The 21635-nt window shown below is 43.9% G+C and overlaps 1 protein-coding gene across 1 annotated transcript in view; it reads left to right on the forward strand.

Moving 5' to 3' along the window:
* The window catches only part of ttn.1 (titin, tandem duplicate 1), a 167902-nt gene that overhangs the window by 72058 nt on the left and 74209 nt on the right, over positions 1-21635 (forward strand). Inside the window, exons 109-144 of the mRNA XM_031805693.1 lie at positions 35-301; positions 389-658; positions 775-1074; positions 1389-1691; positions 1779-1966; positions 2095-2209; positions 2341-2625; positions 2753-2904; positions 3037-3184; positions 3303-3480; positions 3749-3870; positions 5387-5674; positions 5790-6086; positions 6208-6394; positions 6518-6633; positions 6745-7044; positions 7557-7856; positions 7959-8064; positions 8171-8367; positions 8589-8894; positions 8996-9295; positions 9421-9720; positions 9917-10219; positions 11307-11684; positions 11822-12124; positions 12283-12582; positions 12797-13093; positions 13383-13667; positions 13903-14196; positions 14371-14670; positions 14803-15111; positions 17208-17398; positions 17661-18090; positions 19682-19990; positions 21078-21262; positions 21426-21555. Of these exons, the coding sequence (XP_031661553.1) occupies positions 35-301; positions 389-658; positions 775-1074; positions 1389-1691; positions 1779-1966; positions 2095-2209; positions 2341-2625; positions 2753-2904; positions 3037-3184; positions 3303-3480; positions 3749-3870; positions 5387-5674; positions 5790-6086; positions 6208-6394; positions 6518-6633; positions 6745-7044; positions 7557-7856; positions 7959-8064; positions 8171-8367; positions 8589-8894; positions 8996-9295; positions 9421-9720; positions 9917-10219; positions 11307-11684; positions 11822-12124; positions 12283-12582; positions 12797-13093; positions 13383-13667; positions 13903-14196; positions 14371-14670; positions 14803-15111; positions 17208-17398; positions 17661-18090; positions 19682-19990; positions 21078-21262; positions 21426-21555 (9039 nt within the window). The remainder of the gene's footprint in view (positions 1-34; positions 302-388; positions 659-774; positions 1075-1388; positions 1692-1778; positions 1967-2094; positions 2210-2340; positions 2626-2752; positions 2905-3036; positions 3185-3302; positions 3481-3748; positions 3871-5386; positions 5675-5789; positions 6087-6207; positions 6395-6517; positions 6634-6744; positions 7045-7556; positions 7857-7958; positions 8065-8170; positions 8368-8588; positions 8895-8995; positions 9296-9420; positions 9721-9916; positions 10220-11306; positions 11685-11821; positions 12125-12282; positions 12583-12796; positions 13094-13382; positions 13668-13902; positions 14197-14370; positions 14671-14802; positions 15112-17207; positions 17399-17660; positions 18091-19681; positions 19991-21077; positions 21263-21425; positions 21556-21635) is intronic.

Below are 21635 nucleotides of genomic sequence, written 5' to 3' on the forward strand. Positions count from 1 at the left end.
TTATCCTGATGTATTATGTTGTTCTTTCTCACAGAGACCCCAGTTGAGATCGTCAGACCACCTCAGGATGTGTTTGAGCCTCCAGGCTCAGATATTGTGTTTGAGGTGGAGCTCAACAAAGACAGAGTTGAGGTCAAATGGATGAGGAACAACATGATCATCGTCCAGGGTGACAAGTACCAGATGATGAGCGAGGGCAAGGTCCACAGACTCCAGGTGTGTGAGGTCAGGCCTCGGGACCAAGGAGAGTACAGAGTCGTTGCCAAGGAGAAGGATGCCAGAGCCAAGCTGGAACTGGCAGGTATGTCAGAGTCAACATCCTGAACTCTTGAACACTTCTCTGTGTAAACGGTTGTTTTGTATTCACACTTGTAATTTTCCATCACAGCTGTGCCAAAGATCAAGACAACTGATCAGAACCTGGTCACAGACGCTGGAAAGCCTTTTGTCATGGCGATCCCCTACGATGCCTATCCTCGTGCAGAGGCTGAGTGGTTCTTCGACATAGTTAGCCTGCCTGTGCAGAACATTGACACCTCCGCAGACAAGACAGAATACAGGCTGAAGAGCCCCAAAAAGACAGATCAAGGCAGGTACAAGATCGTCATCAAGAACAAACATGGACAGGGAGAGGCATTCATCAATCTGGATGTTATTGGTAAGTCTAGGACTGTTATGGTTCTAATCTTTTTGAAAATCATCTAATGGATTACAGTAGTAAGATAGTTCAGGATTGCTTGAAAAGTTGGCCATTAATGTTTTTGTGATCTCCAGATGTCCCTGGACCTGTGAAGAACCTCAAAGTGGTTGACACTGCCGACGGTGAGGTCAGCCTGGCCTGGGAAGAGCCAGAGAGTGATGGTGGCAGCAAGATCATTGCATATGTGGTGGAGAGGCGTGATATCAAGCGCAAGACATGGACCCTTGCCACTGACCGTGCTGACGCTCCAGAATACTCTGTTAGCGGTCTCCAGAGGGACAACAAGTACCTCTTCAGAGTATGTGCTCGCAACAGAGTGGGCAGTGGACCCACTGTGGAGACAGACGAAGCTGTCCAGGCCAAGAATAAGTTTGGTAAGCAATACTTGACTACTGTAGAATACAAATGCATGAATTTTCCCAATACTAAGTACAACTGTACTGTGCTGTCCTATGACCATTATAGCATCAAAAGCTAAACAAATAGGGCCTCCCGGGTGGTGCAGTGGTCTAAGGCACGCATGGCTCTCAACCTTTGTCTCTCCTGAGCCCGTATGGGAGTTGTAGCGATGAGACAAGACAGTAACAACTAACAATTGGATACCATGAAATTGGGGAGAAAAGGGGGGTGAAAGAAAAGCTAAACAAATAATCATCTTTAAAAATCTTTCTCTCTGTTTTTACTTCAGATGTGCCAGAGGCACCTGAGGACGTTGTGGTTGGCATCGTGAACAGGTTTGGAGCCACAGTCTCCTGGGAAAAACCAAAGTCTGATGGCGGATCTGAGATCACCTCCTACATCATTGAGTTCCGTGACAGGACCTCTGTGAGCTGGGAGGTAGCTATGATCGCCAAGGCTCTGGACCGCACAGCCACTCTCACTGATGTCGTTGAGAACAAGGAATACATCTTCCGTGTCAAAGCCGAAAACAAGGCTGGCATTGGCAAACCAAGTGCTGCCACCGATCCAGTTAAGATCATGGACCCCATTGGTGAGTCAAGATAAGGTTGTTCTGACCAACTGACCCCAATGTTTATGTGGCATAGATAACAGTTGAACACTTTCAAATATATTACAGAGAAACCAAGCCCACCATTGAACTTCAACTACACTGACCAGACAAAGAACTCTGTCCAGCTGACATGGGAGACCCCCGCCAGCAATGGAGGAAGCATGATCACTGGCTACATTATTCAGAAGTGTGAGGATGGAACAGACAAGTGGCTCAGATGCAATGCCAGGCTCTGTCAGGACCTTAACTACAAGGTAATTGCCACTTTCTTTTTTCAAGCAGTGAAATATGCTTGTTGCCAGTTTGTTCAATTTGTACTGTCATTTTTATTGATTCCCCTCCCTCATTACATTGTACTGATTTACTTTTGTTGTTGTCCTAGGTATCTGGACTGAAGCAGGGGATGCAGTACCACTACAGAGTGTGTGCAGAGAACGCAGCTGGAGTTTCAGATCCAGCTGATAAGCTTGGACCTCTCTTGGCAGACGATTGTCATGGTGTGTTGTTATTCAACGTTAACTTAAAACAAAGAAAATAGATACTAGAACATAATTTGTTTGTTTTTTAATAAATACAAAATGCAAATATTTAATGTGGTTGTTAACATAATGTTGTTTTTTCATTTTAGTTGGACCTTCCATGGACCTCAGTGGATTTAAGGATGGCCTAGAGGTCATTGTTCCTCATCCACTTGTTATCCGCGTCCCTCTTCTTGGATATCCCACACCCACCGCCAAGTGGAGCTGTGGTGATAAAGAGCTCACTGCTGGTGACCGTGTGTCCATGGTTACAAGGAGCACCTACACAGAACTGACAGTGGCTCCAAGTGTGCGTCCAGACAAAGGCACATACACTCTGCACCTGGAGAATGATGTGACCAGTGCCTTTGGAGAGATTGAAGTCAATGTTATTGGTAAGTGATACCCTTGTGATGAAAAAACAACTAGTCTTCATGTTACCAACTTAATTAATATGTTACAGCCCTCTCACCGTGTAGTAGTACTGGCAGTATTTGCTCATTATTTACAATTTGTGTTTAGCATCACCAAGTGCACCCAAAGACTTCAAGGTTTCCGAGGTGACAAGACACCATGTCCACCTGATGTGGGAGGCACCAGAGCATGATGGAGGAAGCCCAGTTATTGGCTACCAAATTGAAAAGAAGGAAGTGTCCCGCAAGACCTGGGTCAAGGTATACCTTATGAGTACACTTTGAATGACAAATTCGTGTTCCTATAACCATAACCGCTAAGGAATAAATGTCTCTATATGTATATGCTCCCCATTCATCCTAATACTAATTTATATTGTGATTGCTTTTCAGGTTTGCATGGGTGTACAGGACCTGGAGTTCACTGTGGCAGATGTCATTGAAGGCAAAGAGTATTTGTTCAGTGTTACTGCAATCAACAAGTGTGGCCCAGGAGAGCCTGCCTACATTGACGAGCCAGTCAATGTGTCCTCGCCTGCCAGTGAGTACTTATCCTTCTCAGAAACTGATTACAGTAACATATTTATTTGTATACTTCAACTAAATCATACACAAGTTCTACCACGATCTGAAAATGTAAACCAAGTGTTTATTCCAAGCTGTGCCGGATCCACCTGAGAACCTGAAATGGAGAGACAAGTCAGGAAAGGGCATCTTCCTGTACTGGGAGCCACCCAAGTACGACGGCGGAGCTTCAATCAAGAGCTATGTTGTAGACAAATGCCAGCGTGGCACAGACAAGTGGGAGCCATGTGGAGACCCACTGCCTGAGCTGAAGTAAGATCCTAATCTCTATCATTGTTACTCTAAATTAGTGTTGTACACAGCCTGAGGTTCAATCAGATTTAGATTTTTGGATAGCGGTGCATTTCCTGATAGTTTAGCATTCTTTCAGAAGTATGTTTAATTTGCAATTGATCAAACCCCATGCTGAAACTTTTCAGTGACTAAATAATACTAAAACTGACAGTTGATCACGTTCTATTAACAATGAAAGGGAGAATACTACTTTTCTAAGTTTAACCAGATTGTTGGTTCCCTTTAGATTCCAGGTGACAGGTCTGATTGAGGGACAGTGGTATGCCTACCGTGTGAGGGCCATCAACAGGCTGGGAGCAGGCAAACCCTGCAGGGCTACAGATGAGATCCTGGCTGTTGATCCCAAAGGTAATCAAATCAAATCAAATTGTATTAGTCACATGCGCCGAATACAACAGGTGTATAGTGAAATGCTTACTTACGAGCCCCTAACCAACAATGCAGTTAAAACAAAATACAGATAAGAAATCAAAGTATCAAGTAATTAAAGAGCAGCAGTAAAATAACAATAGCGAGACTATATACAGGAGGAACCGGTACAGAGTCGATGTGCGGGGGCACCGGTTATTTGAGGTAATATGTACATGTGGGTAGAGTTATTAAAGTGACTATGCATAGGTGATAACAACAGAGAGTAGCAGCGCTGTAAAAGAGGGGGAGTGGGGAGGGGGGACAATGCAAATAGTCTGGGTAGCCGTTTGATTAGGTGTTCAGGAGCCTTATGACTTGGGGGTAGAAACTGTTTAGAAGCCTCTTGGACCTAGACTTGGCGCTCCGGTAGCAGAGAGAACAGTCTATGACTAGGGTGACAGGTGTCTTTGACAATTTTTAGGGCCTTCCTCTGACACCGCCTGGTATAGAGGTCCTGGATGGCAGAGAACTTGGCCCCAATGATGTACTGGGCCATTCACACTACCCTCTGTAGTGCCTTGTCATCGGAGGCCGAGCAGTTGCCATACCAGGCAGTGATGCAACCCGTCAGGATGCTCTTGATGGTGCAGCTATAGAACATTTTGAGGATCTGAGGACCCATGCAAAAAAATGTCAGCCTCCTGAGGGGGAATAGGTTTTGTCGTGCCCTCTTCACGACTGTCTTGGTGTGCTTGGACCATGTTAGTTTGTTGGGTGATGCGGACACCAAGGAACTTGAAGCTCTCAAGGGCGTGCCCTGTCCTCTTTTCCCTGTAGTCCACAATCATCTCCTTTGTCTTGATTACGTTATTGGAGAGGTTGTTTTCCTGGTACCACACGGCCAGGTCTCTGACCTCCTCCCTATAGGCTGTCTCGTCGTTGTCAATGTTGTGTCATCAACAAACTTAATGATGGTGTTGGAGTCGTGCCTGGCTGTGGGTTCAGGAGTGAACAGGGAGTACAGGAGGGGGCTGATCATGAACCCCTGAGGGGCCCCTGTGTTGAGGATCAGCGTGGCGGATGTGTTGTTACCTATCCTTACTACCTGGGGGTGGCCTGTCAGGAAGTCCAAGATCCAGTTGCAGAGGGAGGTGTTTAGTCCCAGGGTCCTTAGCTTATTGATGAGCTTTGAGGGCACTATGGTGTTGAACGCTGAGCTGTAGTCAATGAATAGCATTCTCACATAGGTGTTGCTTTTGTCCAGGTGGGAAAGAGCAGTGTGGAGTGCAATACAGATTGCATCATCTGTGGATCTGTTGGGGCGGTATGCAAATTGAAGTGGGTCTAGGGTTTCTGGGATAATGGTGTTAATGTATAGGTAATGTATATAATCATGATAATAATACATAGGATTTACAGAGCTCTTTTCTGAATCCTAAAGACACGTGCCCTGAGTTAAACTCTCATTGGTTTGTTGCAGAAATGTCACTCTGTTTCCAATTGATCCCAACAGAGCCTCCAGAAATTCAACTGGACGTGAAGTTGCTGGCTGGTTTGACCGCCAGAGCCGGAACCAAGATTGAGCTTCCAGCTGATATTGTCGGAAAGCCCGAACCCAAGGTAAAATGGACCAAGGCTGACCTGGTCCTGAAGGGAGATGATCGCATCACCATCGATACCAAGACGGGAAACTCCACTTTGTCTATCGCCAAAACTGTCAGAGAAGACACATCTACCTACATCATTGAGGCAGTCAACAGCAGTGGTCGTGCTACCGCAACTGTTGATGTCAACATTCTTGGTACGATATATTTTTTTCCCCTAAACGTCAATGTCAATGTCAATAAATGTCCATTTACAACTTTGGAACAACACATTTTTCATGTTTATAACAATATTTAAATGTCACCCTACAGATAAGCCTGGTCCTCCAGCTGCGTTTGATATTTCTGAGATCACCAACCACTCCTGCTACCTGGCCTGGAACCCTCCCAGAGACGATGGAGGTTCTGTCGTCACCAACTACATTGTGGAGCTTAGACCCTTCGACAAAGAGGAGTGGACCAAACTGTCATCCACTGTGAAACAAACCACTTTCAATGCCACCAAACTCACCCCTGAAAAGGAATACGTCTTCAGAGTACAGGCTGAGAACCAGTATGGCATCGGCGCCCCTAATGAGCATGTGCCAATCATCGCCAAATACTCCTTTGGTACGTTATATACTATCTTATATTTATGTTGTCAATGTAATATACTTTATACACTGAAACTCATTAAACATAGTCCTCTGTTCTATTATTGCATTATATATGTGTTGCTGTTGTCTTTTAGATCCTCCCGGTGCTCCATCCAGATTGCAGCCTTCTGATATTGCTAAGGACTCTCTGACTCTGACATGGTACGAGCCTGATGAGGATGGTGGCAGTCCTATCACTGGGTACTGGATCGAGAGGTTCGACCCAGAAAATGACAAATGGATCAGATGCAACAAGCTGCCCATCAAGGACATCACCTTTAGGTACAGTTGGCCTGTTTAGGTTCTATAATTATACTATACTATAGTTAACTATTATTTTACATTTTGTCATTTTGTATGTGTATATCCACAGTCGTATCAAATATGTCTATATATTAATTTCAGGGTGAAGGGCCTGCCTACCAAGAAGAAGTACAAGTTCCGTGTCTTGGCTGAGAATCTTGCAGGACCAGGAAAACCAAGCACTGAGACTGATCCAGTCTTGGTCAAGGATCCAATTGGTATGTTGTGTTATATTGATCATTTAGTTATATTATTTTCAGATAGCTATATCATTTAAAGAAAACAAATATCATCAGCAAAATATACCTGTCATGTTACTTGTTTTCCAGATCCTCCATGGGCTCCTGGCAAACCCTTCATCAGAGAAATAGCTAAGACATCTGCCTCCCTGCAATGGACCAGGCCAGAGCACGACGGCGGTGCCAAGATCGAGGGTTACATCATTGAGTTCCTGAAGACTGGTACCGAAGCATGGATCAGAGCAGCAGAGGACGTGCCCCAGACTGAGCACTTCCTGAAGGGTTTGATGGAGAAACAGGAGTACTCATTCAGAGTCAAGGCCGTCAACTGCGCAGGAGAGAGTGAGCCCAGTGACCCAAGCGATCCTGTGGTCTGCAAGGAAAGACTCTGTAAGTCATTATGTTAACTCCGACAATTAGGCTGAGAGCAGGGATCCCCAACTGGCGGCTCGCTGGCCAAATTTGATTGTGGGTGATTTTATTTGGCCCCCCAAGCTTGATGAAAAAATCAAGTTTATAAATTTGTAATATTTTTATTGTTGTACATAATAGACTGTAAAAACACCAGCAAATCAGCTCCAAGTGATTTGAATTTTGGAAATCTGTTCCAAAGTATTCCCATGCATAATATAGAGGTACATGTGATCGTATACAAATGTAAGCAAGATTTGAAATGATTATGTTTTTGTGAAATATTATATCTGTTTGGTCTTCTTGCGGTCACATTGCAGTCTACAAATCATTTGTAATTATGTTCCGGCCCCCTGACCATCTGCTCATCAAAAAATTGTCCCTCAGCTGAATCCAGTTGATGATCCCTGGCTTTGAGAGACAATACCAGTTGGATGACTATTTGGAATTGGAAATGATATGAGCGTAATTTTGCCTTTTCTATTCAACAGATCCTCCATCACCTCCTCAATGGCTTGAGGTGGCCAACATCACAAAGATCAACGCTGAGCTGAAGTGGCAGGCTCCTGACAACGACGGTGGCTCTCCAATCACCAACTACGTTGTTGAGAAGAGGGATGTCAGGCGTAAGACCTGGACTGCGGTGGACACCACTGTGAAGGAGCTGAAGTACACTGTCACTCCACTGAATGAGGGCTCTCTCTATGTGTTCCGTGTGGCTGCTGAGAACGCAGTCGGACAGAGTGATTACTGTGAACTGGAAGACTCTGTTCTAGCTAAAGATACTTTCAGTACGTTTCTATCCGGTCCCGCTTCAGTCATTCTGTTGTTGATGGAGAGTTAAAGTCAGTTCTTACAACGTATGAACTTTGCTTTCATCTTTTTCTTTCCAGCCACTCCTGGGCCACCCTATGCCTTGACTATTGTGGAGGTGTCCAAGAGACACGTTGAACTGAAATGGGAAGCTCCAAATAGTGATGGTGGGAGACCCATTACAAAGTAAGTGAATAACAAACTTGTAATTGTCTATATGTTTGTCATGACAGTATTTGTATTAAAGTCATTTTAAACCGTTTTAAAATAATACATACCATTTGCTTTTTAGGTATGTCATTGAGAAGAAAGAGAAACTTGGAACCCGCTGGGTGAAGTCTGGAAAGACCCCTGACGCTCTGTGCACCTACAAAGTCACAGACGTGGATGAGGGCACTGAGGTTCAGTTCCAGGTCCGTGCTGAGAATGAGGCTGGTGTTGGACACCCTAGTGAACCAACAGAAGTAGTCACCATTGAGGATGCTACAAGTGAGTTGTCGGTTACATTCTCAATGTATATTCATATTATACTGTAGTATGATTATTTAATATAACTTTGTCTTGGCATGGCAAAGGCAATCAATATTAGGAAGGAAAAGGTGCAACTCTCGCTCACACCCCACGAGACACCTTTTCTTCCATTGGTAGAGTGCCTTCCACTACTTTTCAAAAGCAACCAATGTGAATAATGTGTTTTTTCTTCTTCCCAGGTCCACCATCTCCTCCTGTTGACTTGGTCATAGTTGATGCCAGTAGAGAGCATATCAACATTACCTGGAAGGTACCATTGAAGAATGGAGGTAGCCCCATCACAGGATACCATGTTGAGCTCCGAGAGGCTAAAGCTGAGAAGTGGATGAGAATCAACACTCGCCCAGTCAAGGAGCTCAAATACAAAGCAGAGGAAAGCATCAAGCCAGAGAAACAATATGTCCTGAGAGTCCGTGCCATCAACTCTGTTGGTGTCAGCGATCCTTCTGCCATTTCTGAGAAGGTCTTTGCCAAGGATCCAGACAGTAAGCATACTTACCATAAGTGTCAAATGGAAATAAATCTTATGCCACTTATTGAAAATAAATGGGAAGTAACATATACATCTCTTTATCCACTCTCTCAGGTATTCCTACTATGGATATGGAGGCCCTAGACATTGTGGTGGTTGAGGGTGACAAGCTGCATATCAACATCCCATACAATGCCGTCCCCAAACCAGAGATGGTCTGGAGCAAAATCATCCACACAGATACTGCCTCTGACACAAAGTTACAGAATGACGACAGACGGTTGATGACTTGTGAGCTCAACAGTGTTCACCTGGAAGTGATGAAGTGTGTGCATGATGATGCTGGAGAATACTCCGTCACTCTGGAGAATGCGATTGGAACAGCCACCAGAATCATCAACGTTAAAGTTATTGGTAAGATTCACGTATAGTATTCACTTGAATTCTTCACTGTGAAAATATTTGGTGTTAAGTCAAGATATTTATTACTTCAAATGCAGAAAACAGACTGTATAGCATATTCTGCGTTATATTCACAGGTCTGCCCGGCCAATGCAAGGACATCAATGCAGATGAGATCACTAAGAACTCCTGCAAGCTGACATGGGAGGCTCCAGAGAGTGATGGTGGTACTCCAATTCTCCACTACGTTCTGGAGCGTAGAGGGGCTTCTAATAAGACTTTCAGGCCTCTGATGTCAGGAGAAAACATCCTGACCTACCAGGTCAACGATCTCAAGCTGAACGAAGAATATCACTTCCGGGTCAAGGCTGTCAACAAGGTTGGCCCTGGGCCATTCCTGGAGCTCCGCAACCCTGTCATCACTATGGAAGTGAAACGTAAGTGTTCTGGAGCACTTTCCAACATTTCACAGTTGGTTAGAATTGCTTGATAGTTTCTTCACCACCATTTTTGAAGGAGCAGGAACGCATTATATAGGAGAATGTGTTGGATGTATGAACCTTTCCCGGCTCCATGGATTATGGATTGCAGAGAAATGTATTGATGTTATTTTTCCTGCTTTGTTATTTACAGAGAAACCAGATCCACCCATTGATGTTGAGGCTCATGATCCAACCGCCAACTCTATCACACTGACCTGGAAACCACCAGTGTCTGACGGTGGTTGCGCCATCACTGGCTACATCCTGGAATGCATTGAGAAGGATGGTGATAGATTCCAGAGAATCAACCCATCCCTGGTTCCTGGTTTCACCTATGTGGTGAAAGATATGACAGAAGGCAAAGAGTATCAGTTCCGTGTTCGCGCTGAGAACGCTGCTGGAGTCAGCGAGCCGTCTCGCAGCACTCCACTGACCATGATCGCTGCTCCCGTTGGTATGGCTACCTTTTTGACATTGTTTCATTTTTGTTTGTTACTTGTTCTGTATTGTAAAACGCCTTTGGGTCCTTGAAAAGCGCTCCAAATGGACTCTGATGGCGTCTGATGTACACCAATTCGAAAGATCAAGTGCTAGATCAGATCCGTGCTAGCCGACACGCGCATATTTTGCCGGTGTCGGAGATACAACTGTGTTAGAGCTGTGAAATCCACAAGCAGCTCCTTGTGCTACCTTGTTGTGAAAACTGCCATTGAATGCAACGAAACCACACCCAACTTTATTTCTGACAAATCCCATGCAGCCGCGTTAGAAGTTCATGCAGCCACGTTACAAGTTCAAACACTCGAATGCGTGATGTTTTCTTGTCTACACTATTGTCTACACTTTGATTAGACTGATAGGCTATAAATCCTCCCATCCAAATTAACATGAAAACATGCATTAGCCTGTCACTATTTCTATAATCGATAGAGCTTATACGATATTGCCGTTTTGAACTTCTAACACAGTATAGGGATAATAAGGAAGGGAGTGGTTCGTGACACACGAGCAGCCGCTCACCGATTGGTCAGCTCATACCACAGCTACACCTCCAACACACTATGTGGATGTCGGCCAATGCAGTTGACGCTATATCTGATTGAATCGAGGCCGAAGTGTATGTCTAATAATAACATGTAGTTTAACCCATACAAATAGAATGAATAGAACAGGCTTGGAAGCTTTAACCCTAGCAATGTTACTGGAAAATGTATTGTACACTCGCAATGGCTGCCTGGTCTTGTGATGCAATAATTTCCATGGTGATTTGGAATGTTCTATCAACTGATGCTTGATTGCCATGGTAATGTAGAATGTTCATTGAAATGATGCAGCTCATGCAATGGAATGTATTTTTTATGTCAGTTGAGTTGACTCAACAAATCAGATTGAAGGGTACACTTCCTGCTTTTACTTCCTGGCATGGATACACTCACAATGGCTACCAGTCTTTCCATTATGCCACTATTGACTTGAATGGGGAAACCTGTTCTATTCATTCTATTTCTATGGTTTATTCTTTGCGTTGTCAATTCTTTCAGAAAAACCCAAGGTGTCCCTCCATGCTCGCCTGCAGCACGGCCTGTGCATCAGGAAGGGTGAAGAGATCCGCCTGGACGCCTACATCTCTGGCGCTCCATACCCAACTGTCACCTGGCTCAGGAACAACGAAGACGTCAAGAATGTACCAGAGAAGAAGCCAGTACTGCCTATTCTGAAGAAGAAGGGGGGCAAGGTTGAACCTGAAGAACCTGAGGTGTTTGTAACCCCTCTTCATGAGCGTCTTTCTTATGCTGTAAAGAAGGGTGAGACCTCAATCATGGTGCGAGACTCCATCAGAGCTGACCACGGTCACTTCTGCATCCAGGCCGAGAACTCTCATGGTGTTGCAACTGCATACTGTGACGTCAACGTCCTTGGTAAGCCAATGATCCTCATCACAAACTATTTTCAGTCATTTTTCAGAACTTTACTTACTTACTTAGTCATTTTACTCCTCCTGGAGCATAACCCATCAACAAGAGTTTCAACATTCTCTTTTCTATGATTTGTACAGATAAGCCTGGACCTCCAGTGAACTTTGTCTTTGAGGAGATCAGGGACACCTCTGTCATCTGCAAGTTCGACCCTCCTCTTGACGATGGTGGTAGTGAGATCCTGAACTACATCCTTGAAAAGAAAGACAACAAGAATGAAGATATTGGATGGATCACTGTAACTTCAACCCTCAAGGTTTGCAACTATCCTGTTACCAAACTGATTGAAGGAAAGGAGTACATCTTCCGTATTACCGCTGAGAACAAGTTTGGCTGCGGACCTTCATGTCTCTCTGAGCCAGTCGTTGCCAAGAACCAATTCGGTAAATATCTACAATGACATTTCTGTTTTTCCTTTACTATCAGTTATAAACGTTTGTCGAAATGTGTATTTTCCCTTTACTATCACTGGTATACGTGTTTGTTTTTGTCAATAACTGCCAATTACAACATTCTACTTTCCCCCTTCTATTCTTTCAAGATCCACCCGATGCTCCAAACACACCCAGAATTGGAGAGGTGACTGCCAACAGTGTGTTCATCTCCTGGCATGAGCCCAAGGACAACGGTAGTCCCATCCTGGGCTACTGGATCGAGAGGAAGGAAATTAACAGCAAACACTGGACTAGGGTGAACCGATTCCTGCTCAATACCCTCTCTGTGAAGATTGAGGGTCTTATGGAAGGCCTGGTATACATATTCAGAGTCTGTGCAGAGAATCTGGCTGGCCCCGGACCCTTCAGTGTCCCAACTGATCCCCAGATTGCTATGGATCCAATCTGTAAGTTTATCTGAGAATAGATACCAACACTATAATCTATGGTGTAATCCTGAGTTTTTTTTCTTTATTACTTAGTCAAACATTGATGTCAATGTGAGCTTATGTGAAAATGTGTTATAAGTGGAAGTTAGGATTCACCCCTATATGTCTTAGTTGACACACTATCATCAATATTATAAGCATTGACTCAAGTTATCTCTTTCTGCCTCTACAGTGCCACCTGGCCCACCCACTCCAAGAGTTATTGATACATCTGCGACAACAGTTGATATTGCCTGGGTTCCCCCCCTGTACAATGGAGGAGGAGATATACTTGGCTACCATGTTGAGAGTGTTCTGGCTGGAGAGAAGGAATGGAAACGTAGTACAGAGTTCAGATGCAAGGAGCTGAAGTATACAGTGACTGGGCTGACAGAGGGCGCTGACTATTACATCCGGGTTATTGCTGTCAATGATGCCGGACCGGGAGCACCTGGCATGACTGAACCAGTCACTGTGAAGGAGCCTCAAGGTATCTATCAATCAATCAATCAAACAATCAAATGTATTTATAAAGCCCTTTTTATATCAGTAGTTGTCTCGTAGTGCTTTACAATAACCTTGCGTTGACCCCAGAGAACAAGCCAGTTAACTCATATCGTGAAATCATTCAGCTTCACCATTTAGCTCAACCAGTCAGCTCATATAGCGCAAATATGTCACCGAGCTAATGATATCATACTACCATATAATATTTATAAAAAATTTTATTGGCCTAAAGTGTACTCATTAAACAAACATTTCTATGTCTATGTCCCCAGAGCCCCCAGTGGTTGACTTTGATGCCTCTGTGAAGAACGGAGTCATCATCAAAGCCGGCGAGGCACTGAGACTGCCAGCGTTCGCCATCGGCAGACCACAACCGGAAGTGAAATGGATGAAGGATGAGGCTGAAACTGACAAAGAGCATGTTGTGATCGAAACAGAAGGAAAGAACAGCCTTCTGTTCATCAAGTACGCCAAGAGAACTGATCACGGAAAGTACCAGATCTCTGGAACCAACAGCAGTGGAACCAAATCTGCTGTCACTAGAGTTGACGTCATGGGTAAGTGTGCAAGCAATCAATTGCTCACATAGGCCCCATCTCAGAGGAGAAGTGCTGATCTAGAATCATGTCCCCACTGTCCCCACTATAATCTTGTTCATTATAATCTAAAAGGCTAAACTGATCCTAGATCAGCACTACTATTCTGAGACTTTTTATGAATACAGGCCATAGTTCTCTTATCATGGGTTTTCTCATCCTCTTAATTTTTACCCTTTTGTGTGGTTGTAACTAGATGTCCCTGGGCCTGTGGTTAATCTGAAGACTACTCATGTCACCAAGAAGAACATCAGCTTGAGCTGGGCAGATCCTCTAGATAATGGTGGCAGCGATGTCATCGGCTACGTAGTGGAGAAAAAGGATGCAAAAATGAAGCTATTCAGACAACCTATCGAGATTGCTTCATGCAAGTGTGACATTCAGGGTTTGCTTTCAGAGGAAGAGTACGATTTCCGTGTTTTTGCAAGGAACAAGTACGGTGATGGCGCCCCAACGGACATTGGGCCTATTCTGGCTTCGGATCCCAAAGGTATGACGAGTGAAGAAAAAAGCTAATTCAAAGATGTTAGAATTTTATCTGGTTCTAAGATCCATTACATTGTTTGTGGAGAATCTACAATCACAATGTGCTGGAGTGTCTTTCTTTTTATATACAGATTTTAATATCTAAAAATGATTCTAAAATTGAACTCCTCTCTTCCAGCTGTTCCATCTCCACCATTGAAACTGCACTACACCGAAAGGTGGACTACTGCTATTGCTCTTGCTTGGGAGCCACCTCGCAGCGATGGAGGTAGCCCAATCACGGGTTACTATGTTGAGAAGATGAGAGCAGATGGAACTGAGTTTGACGTGGCCAATCGCAAGCTCTGCAAAGACTTACACATCAAATTGGAGAACCTATCAGAGAACCACGTGTATCAGTTCCGTGTGTTTGCCGTGACTGAGGTGGGAGAGGGCGAACGCTCCAAACCAATCAGTGCTAACATACAGGATGATGAAAGTAAGTAATGTTACACTCTTCTATAAACCCTACCATAAACAATATATTTGTCTTGGATAATAAAGCAACCACAGAAAACGGCTTTTTTTGTATTCATCTTAACGAAATGCCTTGTGTGGTCTTTTATCATAGTTCCCCCCGAAATCTCAATCTTGGAGCATTTCAAGAGAGATACAATCATTGTGAGGAAGGGAGCAGCAATTGAGATCCCTGCTGAGGTGGTGGGTCTGCCAATGCCAGAGGTTCAGTGGTCTAAGGATGATGTCGTCATCCCCATGGCTACTGAGACACTGTTGATGGAGTTCGAGGAGGTGGCCCGCACCAAATGCACCACCAAGATCAGCATCCCTGAGACTATCAGAGGAGACAAGGGAGACTACAAACTGGCTGCCACCAACTGCCATGGCAAAGCACACCGCATCATCCATGTGGAGGTTCTAGGTAAACATTTTCAGCGATCATTAACATTTTCAGCAAACAGAACTGTGATAACCATACAATTATAATATTAGTATAATCGTACGTAGGTGTGTAAGCGCTACAAAATGTCTTAATGGGGCAATCAGCAGTTGCTACATCAATTTCTGGACTTACACTCAGAGGCAGTTCATTAGGTACGTCCATCTAGTGCCAGGTCGGATCCCCCTTTGCCTCCAGAATAGCCTGGATTCTTTGGGGGATTGATTCTACAAGGTGTGACATTCAAATGTTGCTCACTAGGCATCAAGGGAGCTAATGTGTGCCAGGAAAACATTCCTCACAAGGCAAGATGGGGCCATGGACTACTGCTGCTTCTGTCAAATCCTGACTCTGCCATCAGTATGACACAACCGGAACCGGGAATTGTCGGACCAGGCAATGTTTTTCCACTCCTCAATTGTCCAATGTTGGTGATCTCGTGCCCACTGGAGCCGCTTCTTCTTGTTTTTAGCTGATAGTAGTGAAACCCGGAGTGGTCATCAGCTGCAATAGCCCAAGACAAGGACTGATGAGTTGTGTGCTCCGAGATGCCGTTCTGCACACCACTGTTGTCCTGCGCAAATATTTGCCTGTTTGTGGCCCGCCTGTTCGATTGCACGATTCTTGCCATTCTCCTTTGACCTCTCTCATCAATGAGCTGTTATCGACCACAGGACTGCCGCTGACTGATGTTTTTGTTGTCACACCATTCTTTGTAAACCCTAGACACTGTCGTGCGTAAATCAAATCAAATCGTATCAGCTGATATCTCAAAGTGCTGTACAGAAACCCAGCCTAAAACCCCAAACAGCAAGCAATGCAGGTGTAGAAGCACGTGCGTAACAATACTGTTTCTGAGATACTGGAACCTGAACGCCTGGCACCGGCGATAATACCACGCTCAATGTTGCAAAAGGTTTTGCCCATTCTAATGTTCAATCAAACAGTAACAGAATGCCTCAATGCCTGTCTGCCTGCTTTATATAGCAAGCCATGGCCACATGACTCACTGTCTGTAGGAGTGAACCATTTTCATGAATGTGGTGGTGTACCTAATAAACTAAATTAGTTATACACTAGGTATACAAAACATAAAGAGCACCTGCTCTTTCCGTGATATAGATTGACCAGGTGAATCCAGGTGAAAGCTATGATCCCTTATTGATGTCACCTGTTAAATCCACTTCAATCACTGTAGATGAAGGTGAGGAGACAGGTTAAATAAGGATTTTTAAGCCTTGAGACAATTAAGACATGTATTGTGTATGTGTGCCATTCAGAGGGTGAATGGGCAAGACAAAATATTTAAGTACCTTTGAACGGGGTACCAGAGATAGTAGGTGCCAGAGATACTGGTTTGTGTCAAGAACTGCAACACTGCTGGGTTTTTCATGCTCAACAGTTTCCCGTGTGTATCAAGAATGGTCCACCACCTAAAGGACATCCAGCCAACTTGACACAACTGTGGGAAGCATTGGAGTCAATATGGGCAAGCATCCCTATGGAACCCTTTCGACACCTTGTAGAGTCCATGCCCTGACAAATTGAGGCTATTTTGAGGGCAAGAATGCAACTCAATATTAGGAAGGTGTTCTTAATGTTTTGTGCACTCAGTGTATGATTTTTGAAGAATTTAACTTATAAATGCCTCATGACCTTAGTTCAACTATCCTATCTCATCATAACCCAAATATAAACATGGTTTACTCCAATGTTTGTCAACAAAGTAAATGTAAACACAACATAGTTTTAACCACGTTTTGAGGCTATCATTTGAATATCATGGATCATCAGTCCTTGCATCCATAGCTCCGTATATGAACACTTTCTAGCCCAATCCCTTCGTTTTTTACTAAAACAGGGGTGGGAAGTTCGCTTTGTTATTGTTTCTACTGTTGATTGCTAGTTTAAAGAAACTGTGGTACTTATCTATGTATTGTCATTATAGATACTTTCAAATAAGTATTTTGAGTCTTTCAAATACGTATTTTGAGTCTTTCAAATAAGTAAAAATGATAGCTAGTATTTTTTTTTTAAATAGACGCAATATTCTCATAATGCTTTGTTTGCCTTCATAGACCGCCCTCTACCACCACGTGACATTGTGGTGTCTGACATCCAGGCTGAGTCTTGCTATCTGACTTGGGCGGTCCCAGAGGACGACGGGGGAAGTGAGATCACCAACTACATCATCGAAAGGAGGGACGCCAGCAGGAAGAAGTCTGACTTTGAGCAGCTTACCTGCAATATCATTGATAGGAGATATGGGGTTAGTCCAAACTCCTGTTACAGGTCAAAACTAGTCAAATACTGCTTTAATGTGGGGTCTGGGGTTAAGTTTCCCCTTGGTACAGAGCAACATCCCCTCCCCCAATCCTAACCATAACCATTAGCTAGTGGGGAAAAGTGCAAAACTGGCCCATGATCAGTATCTAGGGTCAACTTAATTTTACACCTTCAATAGGATGGTTCGTTAACTTATAATAATATGATGGTGATGATTGCTAATGCATTGATATCACTCCTTCTAGGTGTACAAAATGGACAGAATGGGCCAGTACCAATTCAAAATCAAAGCTGAGAACAAGTTCGGAATCAGTGACGGTTGTGAATCCGAGAAGGTCGTTCTCAAGGATCCATTCGGTCTTCCGGGTCCACCTCGCAAACCAAAGGTCATCGCAGCAACTTCCACTACTATGACGATCACCTGGGAGCCTCCACTGCAGAACGGTGGCTCCTCCATTCAGGGATACTGGCTGGAGAAAAGAGAGAGAGGAGCTGGGATCTGGGGTCGTGTGAACAGAGCTCCAGTCACCAAGCCTGCAGTGAAGGGTTTGGAATACACAGTCCTCCGCCTTAATGAAGGGGCTGAGTACCAGTTCAGAATTAGGGCTCAGAATGCTGCTGGAATCGGACCTCCCAGTGAAGCATCTCCATGTCAATTCGCTGTTGATCCACGCAGTAAGTACAGTACTCTTTCTTTGATGTTGTAGAATAGCTACAGTGCACTCGGAAAGTATTCAGACCCCTTCCCTTTTTCCACATTTTGTTACATTACAGCCTTATTCGAAAATGGATTCAATAAAAACATTTCCTCATCAATCTACACACAATACCTCATAATGACAAAGCGAAAACGTGTTTTTAGAATTTGTTACACATTTATTCAAAATAAAAACCGAAACATTATTTACATAAGTATTCAGAACCTTTGCTATGAGACTCAAAATTTAGCTCAGGTGCATCCTGTTTCCATGGATCATCCTTGAGATGTTTCTACAACTTGAAGTCCACCTGTGGTAAATTCAACCTGCCTATATAAAGTCCCACAGTTGACAGTACCAAGCCATGAGGTCGAAGGTAATTGTCCGTAGAGCTCCTAGACAGGATTGTGTCGAGGCACAGATCTGGGGAAGGGTACCAACAAATCTCTGCAGCATTGAAGTTCCTCAAGAACACAGTGGCCCGGCCAAAGTGAGCAATCGGGGGAGAAGGGCCTTGGTCAGGACCAAGAACCCGATGGTCCCTCTGACAGAGCTCCAGAGTTCCTCTGTGGAGATGGGAGAACCTTCCAGGAGGACAATCATCTCTTCAGCACTCTAACAATTAGGCCTTTATGGTTTTGGCCAGACGGAAGCCTCTCCTCAGTAAAAGGCACAAGACAGTCCGCATAGAGTTTGCCAAAAGGCACCTAAAGGACTCTCAGACTATGAGTAACAAGATTCTCTGGCCTGAATGCCAAGCGTCACGTCAGGAGGTAACCTGTCACTATCCCTACGGTGAAGCATGATGGTGGCAGCATCATGCTGTGGGATGTTTTTCAGTGGCAGGAACTGGGAGACTAGTCAGGATTGAGGGAAAGATGCACGGAGCAGTACAGAGAGATCCTTAATGAAAACCTGCTCTAGAGTGCTCATGACCTCAGATTGGGCCGAAGGTTCACCTTCCAACAGGACAACAACCCTAAGCACACAGACAAGACAATGCAGGAGTGGCTTCGGGAGAAGTGTCTGAATGTCCTTGAGTGGCCCAACCAGAGCCCGGACTTGATCCCGATCGAACATCTCTGGAGAGCCCTGAAAATATCTGCGCAGCGGCGCTCCCCATCCAACCTGACAGAGCTTGAGAGGATCTGCAGAGAAGAATGGGATAAACTCCCCAAATACAGGTGTGCCAAGCTTGTACCGTCATACCCAAGAAGAATCGAGGTTGTAAATGCTGCCAAATGTGATATTTGTCAAATTTGCTAAGATTTTTTACCCTGTTTTTGCTGTGTCATTACAGGGTATTGTGTGTAGATTGATGAAGGGGGGGAAAAAACAATTTAATCAATTTTAGAATAAGGCTGTAACGTAACAAAATGTGGAAAAAGTCAAGAGGTCTGATGACTTTCGGAATGCACTGTATGTCAAGAAGACTATATCATAATTCATTATTATGGCAGATTCCCCTTTGGAAAGATCTTCTGACCTCAACGGGACTTTCTGTTTGAATAAGGATTAAATACATGCATAATTACATTTGAGTAAAACTTGCATTGACTTTTTTTCAGATCCCCCTAGTGCACCAGGAGTGCCAGTTGTTAAGGACAAGACCAAGACCAGTGTCACTCTCACCTGGACCCCACCAGAGAAAGATGGCGGCAGCCCAGTCAAGGGCTACATCGTTGAGGTTCAGGACACAGACTCCCTGGATTGGAAGAGAGTCAGTGACCCTGAGAAGCTGCACCCTACCACTGAGATCACTGTTCCAGACCTGAAAGAAGGCCAGAAGATCAGATTCAGAGTCACTGCTGTCAACGCTGCTGGCAAATCTGAACCAAGCGCACGTTCTGCTGACATCACTGTCCAGGACATCTTAAGTAAGTATCAGCTCTTTTGCCTTTCCAACTTCTATGCCATTGTCACACCACAAACTGAACTGGCACTATAAAAAGCATCTAGACATTATCTCACATTTTTTTTGACTAAAATTAAGTTTTCAACAGAGGAGATTTGTATAAACCTTGCTGTTTGTCTCTCCGACATTTGAAACATTGTTTCAATATCAAATTCGATCCCCAGCTGTCCCATAGTAATGAACGAGTCTGGACCAGATGGACAGACAGGTAGCGTTTCTCAGACAGTCGAAAATCATGAATCAGGTGGCATCATTTTTATGGATATATACAAAGAATAGACCATTAGAAAAAAGTCAAACAAAACAAAGTGCAGCTAGTTTGCAGTCTTTCCAGCTTCAGTGTGAAGCGATTGTATTAGCTGTGTTGTTGGCTAGCTCCTCTGAACTCTAGTTGGCTAGCTCCTCCTCCTCTAGTGTCCTGACAAGTGAGCACATTTTCATTAGCTTATCATTATGGATGTATCTAAATAAATGTCACTAGAAAACAGCTTTAACAAATGAATATTCAGCTACTTTGCTGTTTGCTGGCTGCACCTTTTCGACTTGATTGTAAGTTAGCCATATTTGGCTAGTTAGCAAGCCAGCCAGTATGGCAATGGAACACTTAGAATGAACGATTAGGTCGTGTCCATAGATACAGAACAAAAAGACTGAATGACTGGGTCATGGCTCTGGCAATCAAACCGATAGAACGAACAACCAGCTGGCTTGGGTAGCAACCCAAGATTTGTGTCGGGACTATATCTTGTAGAAGGATGAAATAGTATGAATAAATTCATAAAAATAATGTTTTTAATTCAAATATATGAATCATTATTTGAATATGTTGGTAACCCGTTGTATAAAGGTGATAATGCCCTCGAAGCCGGTGTTTGGAGGACATTTTTTCCACGGTTTACCAGCACGAGACTCGTGCCAATATATCCACCAAACACCAGCTTCTCTGGCATTATCACTTAATTATGTGTGAGTTTGGCTTGTTGATTTGAGTTTTACTGATGTACTATACTATGCTTTTTACTATACTAATGTACTTTTTAATTTCACAGCTGAACCAAACATTACTCTGGAGGTCAGCGCCCATGAGCTGTTGTCCTGCAGAGCTGGAACTACCATTAAAATACCAGCTCTCATCACCGGCCGTCCCACTCCTAAAGTTACATGGGAGTTCAAGGATGGAACAGCAGAGACCGAGAAGAAGAATGACATCCATATCCTTCCAATCGATTCAAAGGTAATGAATCTATATAAATACAATAGAGAAATCTATAGAAATCCAAGCTTTGTTATTTTTTAAAGGGATAGTTATTTTCTACTTTTGTACGATCCAAACCATTTTTTATGTTTTCAAGTCTCATGTAATAATCGTTGTGTATTTTGTAAATGTCTCTACTCAGATCGTGTCAACTGATACAACATCAGTCATTACCATCCCTGAGAGCCACCTCAAACATGCCGGACGTTACATCATCACAGCGGAAAACGCAGCTGGACACAAGAACATGAAAGTCAGAGTCAATGTCCTTGGTAAGTAAAAATAGAAAAACACAGGTGGATAAACAAATGGGCCACGTCTTTTACAAGATTCCTAATCATTGGCAAAACCT

The sequence above is a fragment of the Oncorhynchus kisutch genome, linkage group LG26 (assembly GCF_002021735.2).
Source record: "Oncorhynchus kisutch isolate 150728-3 linkage group LG26, Okis_V2, whole genome shotgun sequence".
NCBI lineage: Eukaryota > Metazoa > Chordata > Actinopteri > Salmoniformes > Salmonidae > Oncorhynchus > Oncorhynchus kisutch.